A 14,190-nucleotide genomic window follows, 5' to 3' on the forward strand; every position below is an offset into this window, starting at 1 on the left:
TTCAGCTTCAGCATCAGTCCTTCGAATGAGCATTCAGGGTTGATTTCCCTTAAGATTGACTGGTTTGATCTCTTTGCTGTCCACGGGACTTTCAGGAGTCTTCTCCTATACTGTAATTCAAAGGCATCAATTCTTTGGCATTCTGCCTTGTTTACATTCTTGCCTGTAATATATATATATACACACACACATATATACACATATATATATACACATACATATATGTATACTTACATATATATTTATATACACATATATACACAATTTTTTATACACACACACACACACACACTACATAAATCGGTTTTAAAATGACAGTTATTTAAGTTCAAATGCTTTTAAGCACTACATCTTTACTCCCCTATCCCATGTTTTATGTTTTGAATGCCATATTTTACATCTTTCTATTTTTTGTATTACCTAACTACTTAATGTAGTTGTAGTTATTTTTACAACTTTTCTTTTTTTAAAAAAATCAAAGTATATTTGATTTAGAATGTTGTTAGTTTCTGATGTATAGTAAAGTGATTCAGTTACATTGTTTTTCAGATTTTTTCCACTTTAAATATTGAAGATAGTTCTGCAACTTCTGTCTTTTAATCTTCATTCTACCCCTTTTTAAGGGTTTGAACTGCTGCCTTTACTATATATTTGTCTTTATTAGTGAGATTTTTTTCTTTCATATATTTTGTTATTTCTGGTTATGGCCTTTTCCTTTCACTTGAAGAAGATCCTTTCACATTTGTTATAGGATCCATTTTGTGATGATGAACTTTTAGTTTCTGCTTGTGTGGCAAACTTCTCTCCTTCAATTCTGAATGACAGCCTTGCTGGGTAAAGTATTCTTGGCCATAAGTTTTTTTTTTTTTTCCCATTTCAGTACTTTAAATATAATGACTCCCTCCTGTCTTACAAAGTTTTGCTGAATAATCAGCTGACAGGACTTCTAAACATAAAAAATAGATTTTAAAATTAAAAATTCAATGGACAGATTAAATAGCAATTTGCAATATAGCTGAAGTGATAATTAGGAACTTTATGGCAGAGCTCATCAAACTGGACTACAGGTGAGCAGAACAGGAATGAAAGATAATTGGTTGTCATGATAAATTCTGTACTATTTGAACTGTTGTTGAAGGCATTTATTACCTTTAAAACATTATTTAAAAATTAAGAATGCTTATGTGTGTTTGATAAAACTTAGCTGAAGACAGTGTTCTATGTCATTTAATACTGAGTATTTAAGGACTCATTTGTGAAATTCTTCTTGAAATCATTCACAGGTAAATGGAAATCTAGAGCTTCTCAGGCCTTAGCTGCAAGAATTCAAGAATAATTTTAGTCCTCAACAGTTAAGTAGCTCACTCACCATACATATTTGATTTCTCACTGTAATTTTTCTGTTTTTTTGGCCATGCTGTATAACTTGTGTGATCTTAGTTCCTTTACTGAGGATTGAACACGTCCCATGGTGGTGAAAGCACTAAGTCTTAATAACTGGACCTCCAGGGAATTTCCAAAGGAATTTTTTTTTTTAACTTACTTTTTCCTTTCTTGTATTTTTATGTTTTTCTTAAAAGTCCCTTGAGATTAATTTCAAAAATATACAAACAGCTCATAAAGCTCAATATCAAGAACAACAACAAACAATCCAATCAAAAAATGGGCAAAAGACCTAAATAGACATTTCTTCAAAGAAGACATACAGATGGCCAACAGGCACATTAAAAAATGTGTAGAATCACTAATTATTAGATAAATGCAAATCAAAACTACAATGAGGTATCACTTTACTCCAGTCAGAATGGCCATCATCAAAAAGTCTACAAATAATCAATGCTGGAGAGAGAAAAGGGAACCCTCCTACACTGTTGGTGGGAATGTAAACTGGTATAACCACTATGAAAAACAGTATAACTACCATATGATCCTACAATTCCACTCCTGGGCATACATCTGGAGAAAACTATTATTGGAAAAGATACATCCATCCAAGTATTCACTGCAAGACTATCTATAAGAGCCGAGACATGGAAATAACCTAAATGTCCATCCACAGGTGAATGGATAAATTCATATATACACAATGTAGAAACACGGATGGACTTTGAGGCTATCTTACTAAGTGAAGTAAGCCAGATAAAGATAAATATCATATGATATCACTTATATGTGGAATCAAAAAAAAGATACAAATGAACTTATATTTAAAACAGAGAAAGACTCACAGATCAAGAGAGGGGAGGGACATGTTAGGAGGACAGGATTAACATATATACACTACTATATATAAGACAGATAACCAACAAGAACCTACTGTATAGCATACAGAACTGTACTCAGTATTTTGCAATAACAAAAAAGGGAAAAGAACCTGAAAAATAATACAGGTTATTGAATCTTTCTGTGGTACACCTGAAACTTACATGACATTGTAAGTCAACTATACTACAAACTTGAATAAATAAATAAATGTCCTTTGAAATTCCTTTTGAAAGACAAAGGGAGTATATCTATAAAATACTTATTATATTAGATGTTAAAAACAGATTTGTTACCCCCGCCAAAAGAGACTAATCTTCTCAGGTGTTTATATCAACTTAAATTTTTCTCTAAAGTATGTGTATGTCTTAAAAAGTTCACTGAGATTCATAAACAGGTGTTAGAACTGATTTAACTTTATAAAACCTATAAATGTTCAGCTGCTCTCCTTGAGACCAGGTAGAGACAGAGGAGGGAAACTCCTGGTCCATTAAGCCTTATGGGTTCTCAAGGGTTCCCTGACCAGTTTGAAAATCACTTACACATGTGACTCTCAACTATTCAATTAATAACTTGATTATTCAATTAAGTCTAACTGTTCTAACCACAACACAAGTCAAGCATTCACTTTTTGGATATTTTAAAAAATAAAGCTAGACATATAAAGAGGATGAAAATAATGGAACTGACAGAAAAGTTTAGATAAAACTCAATATTGTTATCCCAGTCAAAATTAATGGCATTTCTGTTGCTTCTACTTAAAGCTAAATGAAACACAGCAATAGAAGCATAACCACTGAAAATCCAGTAATAGGTTAAGGATTATCTTAAATCTTAAGAGCAATTAGATAGAAATCAAGTTATAAAATTTTATTTTCTTACATTGTAGAGACAAGGCAAATGTTTACATCTTGAGTACTGTTGAATTCTTTCACAATCTTGATTCTTTCCTCTGATTTTGTACTTCCATCAAGTCGTCGGTAATCAAGTCCAGATGCCATACAGTATTGCTGTAGCACATCAAGCAACTAGAGGAAAGATACAGAGACATGCAAAGATAAACTCATGGTTTAGTATGTTTCCTACCATTATACAGATGAGCTTTACCAAGTATTAATATCGCTGTTCACAATTTCTTTCTTATAATTACAAGGGCAACAAATATTTTTCTAGTTTCTGACTCATACATCTTCCTACTATTATACTGAAACTGATTTTAACATTGGGTAACCTTTGTTTTAAAAAAAGAAAAATCAATCTTTCAAGGGAAAAAATCAATCTTTAGCTTTCCAAACTAAAAAAAAAGAAAAAAAAAACGGAATAAAAAGAAAAGTACTGCCCAACTCATTTACCTAATTATATTATTTTTGCTATAGTCCATATTCTAAAATATCTTAAATATCTTAAAGAACATTTTAATTATTAACAAAAACATCTAAGTAGAGAATCAGAAATCTATCTTTATGTTTGCTATTTGATAGTTGATATTAAGTAATTCTGATATAATTGAGATTTAAGTATCTGTTTTAGAAGTTCTTTACCTCATTATCATTTCCTACAGAAATTATTAAGAAGCAGAAGATATTAGGAAGAGGTGGTAAGAATATACAGAAGAACTATACAAAAGATCTTCATGACCCAGATAATCATGATGATATGATCACTCACCTAGAGCCAGACACCCTGGAATGTGAAGTCAAGTGGGTCTTAAGAAGCATCACTACGAACAAAGCTAGTGGAGGTGATGGAAATCCAGTTGAACTATTTCAAATCCTAAAAGATGATGCTGTGAAAATGCTGCACTCAATAGGCTAGCAAATTTGGAAAACTCAGCAGTGGCTACAGCACTGGAAAAGGGCAGTTTTCATTCCAATCCCAAAGAAAGGAAATGCCAAAGAATGCTCAAACTACCACACAATTGCACTCATCTCACAGGCTGGCAAAGTAATGCACAAAATTCTCCAAGCCAGGCTTCAGCAATATGTGAACTGTGAACTTCCAGACGTTCAAGCTGATTTTAGAAAAGGCAGAGGAACCAGAGATCAAATTGCCAACATCCGCTGGATCACTGAAAAAGCATGAGAGTTCCAGAAAAACATCTACTTCTGCTTTATTGACTATGTCAAAGCCTTTGCCTGTGTGGATCACAACAAACTGTGGAAAATTCTTCAAGAGATGGAAACACCAGACCACCTTACCTGCCTCCTGAGAAATCTGTATGCAACTCAAGAAGCAACAGTTAGAAATGGACATGGAACAACAGACTGGTTCCAAATAGGGAAAGGCGGACATCAAGGCTGTATACTGTCACCCTGCTTATTTAACTTATATACATCATGAGAAATGCTGGACTGGATGAAGCACAAGCTGGAATCAAGATTGCCAGGAGAAATATCAATAACCTCAGATATGCAGATGACACCACCCTTATGGTAGAAAGTGAGGAAGAACTAAAGAGCCTCTTGATGAAAGTGAAAGAGGAGAGTGAAAAAGTTGGCTTAAAGCTCAACATTCAGAAAACTAAGATCATGACATCCAGTCCCATCACTTCATGGCAAATAGATGGGTTAACAGTGACAGACTTTATTTTTTGGACTCCAAAATCACTGCAGATGGTGACCGCAGTCATGAAATTAAAAGACACTTGCTCCTTGCAAGAAAAGTTATAACCAACCTAGACAGCATATTTAAAAGCAGAGACATTACTTTGCCAACAAAGTAATCTAGTCATCTAGTACATCTAGTCCAAGCTATGGTTCTTCCAGTAGTCATGTATGGATGTGAGAGTTGGAGTATAAAGAAAGCTGAGTGCCAAAGAATTGATGCTTTTGAACTGTGGTGGAGAATATTCTTGAGAGTCTCTTGGACAGCAAGGAGATCAAACCAGTCAATCTTAAAGGAAATCAGTCCTGAGTATTCACTGGAAGGACTAATGCTAAAGCTGAAACTCCAATACTCTGGTCACCTGATGCAAAGAACAGACTCATTTGAAGAGACTCTGATGCTGGGAATGATTGAAGGTGGGAGGAGAAGGGGACGACAGAGGATGAGCAGGTTGGATGGTATCACCAACTCGATAGCTCCGGGAGTTGGGGATAGACAGGGAAGCCTGGCGTGCTGCAGTCCATGGGGTCGGAAAGAGTTGGACACGACTGAGCGACTGAACTGAACTGAACTGAACTGACAGAAGATACATAAGCAGTTAATGTGGCTGGAAGCTTTTTTTTATCTCTTTAAGATACAGAGATCTCTTTATAGACTTTTAAGCCTCAAGAACTAGACCTGAGTCAATCAATATGCTTCAGACAAAACTCACCTTGGTGGAAAAGGAGAAAAGAAGAATTTTATCTTTGTTTTTCCTGCAATGATTTAAAAGCTGCTGAAGAACCTGGAAGGGAACCACAAGAACATCAGTGAACCAGTTTCAATAAAAAGTATACTTTATATACATAAACATTACTTAAGAATTTTTTAAAAATTATTTTATACAATATAATCTCAGTAATCTTTGATAATTTCCTTCATTTTTTCCAACTTTAAAGTATTAGATATCACATGAAATTCATCTTTGTATTGTAAAAATGAGGTAAATTAAATTGCTCAAGGACTTAGTTCATCTCATCTGGTTTTAATAAAAAGGAAGCATTTTAGATTATGAGATGCATTTAAATGGATTAATTTAATTTCCAAAGACACTTTTTTATACTTACAGTATGTTCAGAAACTAAATTGCAAAACAGAATTTCTTTTAGGACTTGGGCCTGGATATCTATCTAGTATCAAGAAAACTAGAGATATCAAGGGAACATTTCATGCAAGTATGGGCGCAATGAAGGACAGAAATGATATGGACCTAACAGAAGCAGAAGAGATTAAGAAAAGGTGTACACAGAAGGACTGTACAAAAAAAGCTCTTAATGACCCAGATAACCGCAATGGTGCACTTACCTAGAGCAAGACACCCTGGAGTGTTAAGCCATGTGAGCCTTAGGAAGCATTACTAATTACTATGAACAAAGCTAGTGGAGGTAACAGAACTGCAGCTGAGTTATTTATAATCCTAAAAGATGATGCTGTTAAAGTGCTGTACTCAGTATGTCAGCAAATTTGGAATACTCAGCAGTGGCCACGGGACTGGAAAAGGTCAGCTTTCATTCTAATCCCAAAGAAGGACAATGCCAAAGAATGTTCAAACTACCATACAATTGTGCTCATTTCACATACTAGCAAGGTGATGCTCAAATTCCTCCAAGCTAGGCTTCGGCACTACATAAACCACATGTACAGGCTGGGTTTCAAAGAGGCAGAGGAAGCAGAGATCAAATTGCCAACAGTTGTTGGATCATGGAGAAAGCAAGCGAGTTCCAGAAAAACATCTACTTCTGCCTCATTGACTAGGCTAAGGCCTTTGACTTTGCGGATCACTATAAACTATAGAAAATTCGTAAAGAGATGGGAGTACCATACCCCCTTTTCTGCCTCCTGAGAAACCTGTATGCGGTTCAAGATGTAATAGGTAGAATGAGACATGGAACAACTGACTGATTAAATATTGAGAAAGGCCTAAGACAAGGCTGTATATTGTTACACTACTTATTTAACTTCTGTGCAGAGTATATCATGCGAAATGCTGGGCTAGATGAATCCCAAGCTGGAATCAAGATTGTCAGGAGAAATATCAACAACCTCAGATATGCGTATTATACCATTCTAATTGCATAAAGTGAAGAGGAACCAAAGAGCCTTTTGATGACAGTGAAGAGGAGAGTGAAAAAGCTGGCTTGAAACTCAACATTAATAAAAACTAAAATCATGGCTTAGTTGGGGCTTCCCTGGTGGCTCAGAGGGTATAGCATCTGCCTGCAATGCGGGAGACCCAAGTTCGATCCCTGGGTTGGGAAGATCCCCTGGGGAAGGAAATGGCAACCCACTCCAGTATTCTTGTCTGGAAAAATCCCATGGATGGAGGAGACTGATAGTCTACAGTCCTATACCTGGAGAATCCCATGGACAAGAGACTGGCAGGCTACACTCCATGGGGTTGTAAAGAGTTGGACACAACTGGGCAACTCACACACACATACACAAGATCATGGCATCCAGTCCCATCACTTCATGGCAAAATAAAAGGTAAAATGTGGAAGCAGTGACAGATTTTCTTTTCTTGGGCTGCAAAATCACTGCAGTGACTGCAGCCATGGAATCAGAAGACACTTGCTCCTTGAAAGAAAAGCTATGACAAACCTAGATAGCATGCTAGAAAGCAGAGACATCACTGTGCCTACAAAGCTATGGTTTTTCCAGTAGTCATGTACAGTTGTGAGAGTTGGACCATAAAGGCAGCTGAGTGCTGAAGAACTGATGTTTTTGAATTGTAGTGCTAGAGAAAGAAGACTTTTTAGAGTCCTTTGGACTGCAAGGAGATCCAATCAGTCAATCCTAAAGGAAATCGATCATGAATATTCATTGGAAGGAATGATGCTGAAGCTGAACTGAAGCTTTGGCTGTCTGATGTGAAGAGCCAATTCACTGGAAAAGACCCTGATGCTGGCAAAGATTGAAGGCAAAATGAGAAGGGGGTGACAGAGAATGAGATAGTTGAAGAGCATTACCAACTCAATGGACATGAATTCGAGCAAATCCAGGAGATAGCAGATGGCAGAGGAGCATGGATTGTTGCAGGTCCATGCTGTTGCAAAGAGGACATAACTTAGACACCGAACAATAACAAATTTCTTTTAGTAAGTATTCAAATTTTTTTTATGTAATAAAATGTGTTTAATTATACCTAGGTTCTAAAAACTCTGATATTTATTTTCTACAATAATCAGTCAGGTATATACTTCTTCTCATTTTATCCCCTCTGTTTCTCTATTACAGTAAGTCCTGAATTCCAGATTTGATTTGATGCCAAAATGCCAATAATTTGCCCCCATATGCAGTGTGTTTAGAGAGGAAGCAAATAATCCAAAGCCTATGTAATAATAGTAATACTGTTATTTTTAAAACAGGCACTTACACATCTGGCAACGACAGCTCCAAACACTGTGGAAAAGAAAACCACAAAGGAAAGAAAAGAAATTTTCTGTACTAAGCATAGGGCTTTTCTGAACTATATAATGAAGACAACCCATTTTATTTATTTAAATGATAAATATATAAACTTTTAAATACATCATCCTTGCATGTATGCAAACTGAAAGAACAACACTTTACCTTCATTTTTCCACTGTATTTTGGGTCAGAAAGTGTTTCAAAGGCTGCATCCTTGCTTTTTTGCACAAAATCTGGGAATCTGGAAAATACCTGATCACATATCCTTTTGATAAGTGTTTCCTTAAGGGGAAAAGGAAGAAGAAAAGAAATCTTAGCACTTTTAAACCTGTATACTTTGAAAATATTTATATAAAATATATTTAGAAGGAATGTATTAGGTTGAAAGTTTTACCTTCTTTAACTCAAAATACCTTAAAGTGATATGTTAAACATGTAAGGCTTTGACAAGTTCTGAGATAGTGATATGGTTACTAATTTTACTGTAACTTTTTTAAGATTTTCAAAATAAGGAACTGAATACTTCTCAAAGAATAGTCTTTTAAAATTGCATTTCAACAGCCTCAAGCCTATCACACAAAAACAAAATATGAAAACATTATATAAAAAGCTTTTAAAAAGATCTTTTTATTTACATTGTGCTTTAGACACAACTGACATGACTAAAGTCAATGACTCCATGTGTGCCTAAATTTTGAAATTACTGATTTTTACTAAATATTTAATATTTAATATATAGATTATTATAAAGCCTCATTTTAATACAGTAGATTAGATAATTAGATATATTATTAGTGGAATTAGGATGGACTTATCAAATATCTTTAGTTGGTAATATATCAAAAGTTATTAGGAAAATGAAAATAGTATGAACATATGAGAGGCATAAAAAGATTTACTTTAAGGTTAACTTTTCTCACTTTGATTAAAAATTTAAATGCATAAACTTCTCTGACATCTAAAGTTAAAAACAAGCAGGTCAGTTACCTCTTCAATTTCATACAAAGATAAGGATATTTGGCTAAGAAATTTTATACCAAATACACTAAATAGCATCACAAAGAAATTTAAAAAGCCAGCCCAAACCTGTTGTTTAGAGGTGCTAGCAGTCTGCAGTAACGCCACATGGTTAGCTACCTTCTGAAGGACGGCAAGGTAACTGAAATACAAGGTTTTCACTGTTTCGCCCTGTGAATTGGTCTGTAACCATAAAAGTACAGAAAATAAAAATAAGCAAGGGACTGACACAGCTATGTAACTAATTATACCAAAAATACATCACTAACAGTAATATTTATTATCCGGTTACTATCAGCACAACACATTATGAGAAAATAATGGTCAAACGATACGCAAAATACCCATGAATCACTAACGCGGGATTGTTCTTTTGGTCAACCACAACACAATGATGTTTTTAACAAAAGAGGAGAGAAAGTCCTCATTCCAGGAAGTATATACGGTGACACAACTTCTACAGATAAAAAACCACATGAGGAAAAGTTATATTAGCTGCTACTTATGCTGACACTAGAATTGAGTACTATATAACCAAAAATAAGACAGTAAAGATATCGTGTAATGTGCTTAGTCTCTCAGTTGAGTCGGACTCTGCGACCCCATGGACTGTAGCCCATCAGGCTCCTCTGTCCATGGGGATTCTCCAGGCAAGAATACTAGAGGCATTGCCATGCCCTGCTCCAGGGGATCTTCCCAACCCAGGGAGTGAATCCAGGTCTCCTACATTGCAGGGGGATTCTTTTATCGTCTGAGCTACCAGGGAAACATACCATACTGAAATGCTTACCTTATAACAACAATTTCTCCTTTTTTGGCCACTGCTGCAGGTACAAGGCTCAGAAGATTGAAGTATCAAAGACACATCTTCAGTTTCTAATACCGTTTGATAGACAGCTTTTTGAAAATCTGTCAGAGAACAGTATACCATCTGTCAAGATAAAAAAGAAGGTAGTTATTAGTATTTTTATAGCAATGATAATTACAATGCACATCAGGTTTCACAGACTGTAAGAGTGAAAATTGCTCATAAACTGTAATTTTTCTTACATGATTAGCCCATGTAATCATTATATGGGCTTCCCAGGTGGCGCTAGTGGTAAAGAACTTGCCTGCCAATGCAGGAAATGTGGATTCGATCCGTGGGTAGGGAAGATCCCCTGAAGGGCATGGCAACCTACTCCAGTAATTTTGCCTGAAGAATCCCATAGACCGAGGAGCCTGGGGGACTATGGTCCATAGGTTCACAAAGAGTTAGACACTACTGAAGCAACTTAGCACATATGCATGCACATCACTGTGTAACAGAAGAATACAAGAAAATTTCTCCTAATTCTATGCTACAACCTTACCATAAACTATACAAATTATAACTTACTTTTCAAATAAATATCACAGTTTGTTCTTTAATTTTAAAAACTCAAAATATGAAAAAGCTAAGTATGTGATTTCCTTATAAATTTCTCAACATATTACTGCGGGTCTTTTTAGCATTCCACATTTTAGCCCATCATGCAAATAAGTGATTAAAGTTTAGGTCAAATAAAAAACTAGAAAAGGAAAGATAATACTTAGTGAGTTACTTGAAAATTTGGGAAAAAAAATTAAAACATCCTATTACTGAAGATAGGATAAAGTATTTTTGCTACAAATTCCCAAAATTAGTAAATATAAGAATTAAACAAATACACACGAAGGCAAAACTTGTAAAAATGCCACCTTGTGCCCAAATTCAAGAAAAGAAGAAAACACAAGAAAATAATGCCACTAATAGGGGATACATTTTGCCTTATGTTTCTGGTAGTCTGGAAATTGGTAAAATTCTTTGCAATATAGCTGTATGTAATCAGGGTCATAAAACTAAATATATACTTTTTTGTAGGTAGGACTTTGAGGAATGTGAATAAGAGGGAAAGCCATCTATTTAAACATATTTATATGTGTGTATCATTACTACAGAACACTACTGCAAAAAGAAGACAAATTGTGGATATAATAATAAAAAGAATATTGAAGATAGGGTCAATGATTAAGGTACGGGGGAAATTCTGAGTTATTATTTTACCCCAAGTTTATTAAGATATAATTAACATATAAGTTTATAGTATATAACATTATGAGTTGATATGTGTTTTTATTGTAAAATTATAAGCACAGCAATATGGCTAGTTAATACATTCATCACGTCACATAACTACTTTTTGTGTGTATGGTGAGAACATTTAACATTTATTCTCAGAAGCAGGGACTTTTAAAATGATGGAGGAATAAGACAAGGAGATTACCTTCCCCTCCATAAATACATCAAAAATTCATCTGCATGTGGAACAACTCCTACAGAACACATTCTGGATGCTGGCAGAAGACCCTGGGGATTTCCAAAAAGGCAAGTCAATCTCCACAGAATGAGACAAGGCAGAAGATAAGGATAAAAAAAGAGACAAAGGATTTCAGGACCAGGACTTGTGCCATGGGGAAGGGAGTTTTGAAGGCGGAAATGTTTCCACACACTCTGAAGCCTTCTCACAGGCAGAGTCTGGGAGGAGCTTTGGACCCTCAACAGGTGCTGGGGAGGCAAAATGGAGAGAATTCCCCACAGACTGTAACCAAATGGCACTCCCCAGGCAAGAAGTGGCTTACATGCCCACAGCAGCGAGTGCAGGCTCAGTGCTCAGGCTTCAGGGGTCAGACCCCAGGGAAAGGACTGGCGTTGGCTGTCATGAAGATATTCTGAGGGGACTAGTGAAACACAGCTGAGGGAGTACAGAGAAGAGCCTGGGCCCACCAGAGAGGCAAGAGACTATTGCCATGGGGATGCTCTAACTCTGCACACGTAGAATGCAGGACCCCGCCTTCACAAGTGCCGTAGGTGGGATAAGCCAGCTGCAGTCTGTGACCCCGGAAGGAGAAAAGCAGGTGTGAATGCCAAAGGCAGAAGACAGGAGGCCACTACGGTTTCGACTCCGAGAGGTCACAGCTGCCACCATGCTGTGAGCAAGCGCGGGTCACTGACCATACCTTCCTGGGAGCCTGAGCAGCTTGGCTCTACTGAGGGCCCCACAACCCAGGGCCAAACCCCCTGGGGAAGCACACAATCCACCTCAGACTTTAGGGATTTCCTGCGGGTCTCAGTCACAGCGGGCACTCCCCACACACACCCCATACACTCCCCACACACACCCCACACACACCCCACACACTCCTCACACACACCCCAACTGTGTCTGCCATACCCCCCTCTCTCCCCAGCCCAATGGAGCAAGTGAGCCCTAATAAGCTGCTACTTTTGCCCCTTCCTGTCTGGGCAGGGGACAGACACCAGAGGGCAGTCTATAAGCAGAGACAGGGCCAGACCAGAGTGGAACACCAGGAGCTCTGCAAGCAAAGGAGAAAAGGGGAAATTGCTCCTGCAGCCGCAGAGGCAATGGATTAAATCCCCACAATCAGCCTGAGACTGTGAACTCTAGGGGCAGGTGTGGCTTTGGGGAGCACGTATAAGCTGGAGTAAGGGAAGATCTGAATCTGAGCCAACCTCACACTGTCAACAACAGATCCAGAGATTTCCCTAGAAATATTGGAGGACTTTCTGAGTGGCAGATTGACTAGAGCACACTGTGTGGAGAAGTCAATGGAGAAATCATGAAGACATTCTTCTTAATATCATTCTATATATATTTTTTCTTTTCCATATTGCTCTAATGTTGTTTATCTTCATTCAGTTCAGTTCAACCGCTCAGCTGTGTCTGACTCTTTGTGACGCCATGGACTGCAGCACAACAGGCTTCCCCATCCATCAACAACTCCCAGAGCTTGTTCAGACTCATGTCCATCTAGTCGGTGATGCCATCCAACCATCTCGTCCTCTGTCGTCCCCTTCTCCTCCTGCCTTCAGTCTTTCCCAGCATCAGGGTCTTTTCCAAGGAGTCAGTTCTTCACATCAGGTGGCCAAAGTATTTTCTTCATGACTCTTTTAATTTTTCTTTTTTATAATATACTTTTTCTTATTTTTGAGACATCTTATTTTTAAATAAATTCATTTTATTTTCCTACTTTTACAGTACTCTTTAGTTATATTGTATTTTCCCATATTTTTTATTTTGTGTTTTTGCTAGTCTAGTTTTTAGTATTCATTTTCATGTTTAAGTTTATCTATTGGTTTGACTGCTCTCTTTCGACTCCTGTTTTTATCCTTTCTGTTTTTCCTTTCTCTTTTGTAAGTATGTGAGTTTCTTTGGGTGCTCTGGGCTGTTGAGTGTTGCTTTCACCATTATTCTTGGGGTTTTGTTTTCTGTGCTGTGTGACCTGTGAAGTCTTGGTGCTATCGTAAGGAGCTGGACCTGAACTCCCGAGGTGGGAGACCCAAGTCCAGGACTTTGGATCACCAGAGAACTCCCAAATACATGGAATGTTAATCAACGAGAACACTCCCAAAGGCATCTATCTCAACACTAAGACCAAGCCCCCCACAAAGGCCAGCAAGCTTCAGAGCCACACATCTCAGGTCAAAACTTCAGCAGAACAGGAACTCAACTCTGCTCACTAGCAGACAGGCTGCCCAAAGCCATACCAAGCCAACAGACACCCCAGCACACTACTGGATATGGCACTGCTCTTCAGAGAAACAAGATCCAGCTCCATCAACCAGAACAGGGGCCCAAGTCCCCCAAAATAGGAAGCCTTCACAATCACTGGTCCAACCTCACCCATGGAGGCAGACTCCACAATTGCGAGAAACTATGACCTTCCAGTCTGCAGAAAGGAGACCCCAAACACAGTAAATTAAATGAAATGAAAAGACAGATAAACAGGCAGCATTTGAAGCAACATGGTAAAAACTCACAAGACCAAACAAATGAA

General features: G+C 37.3%; 1 protein-coding gene across 2 annotated transcripts in view; it reads right to left on the reverse strand.

The window, feature by feature from the left end:
* ERCC6L2 (ERCC excision repair 6 like 2) overlaps window positions 1-14,190 on the reverse strand; it is a 163,857-nt gene that overhangs the window by 89,082 nt on the left and 60,585 nt on the right. For both annotated transcript variants that reach the window (XM_061163672.1, XM_061163673.1), the window contains exons 7-11: window positions 10,124-10,264; window positions 9,403-9,516; window positions 8,479-8,598; window positions 5,579-5,650; window positions 3,145-3,290 (exon numbers count right to left, since the gene is read on the reverse strand). In XM_061163672.1, coding sequence (XP_061019655.1) covers window positions 3,145-3,290; window positions 5,579-5,650; window positions 8,479-8,598; window positions 9,403-9,516; window positions 10,124-10,264 — 593 coding nt within the window. The remainder of the gene's footprint in view (window positions 1-3,144; window positions 3,291-5,578; window positions 5,651-8,478; window positions 8,599-9,402; window positions 9,517-10,123; window positions 10,265-14,190) is intronic.

This window comes from Dama dama, chromosome 16 (genome assembly GCF_033118175.1).
Source record: "Dama dama isolate Ldn47 chromosome 16, ASM3311817v1, whole genome shotgun sequence".
Taxonomy (NCBI): domain Eukaryota; kingdom Metazoa; phylum Chordata; class Mammalia; order Artiodactyla; family Cervidae; genus Dama; species Dama dama.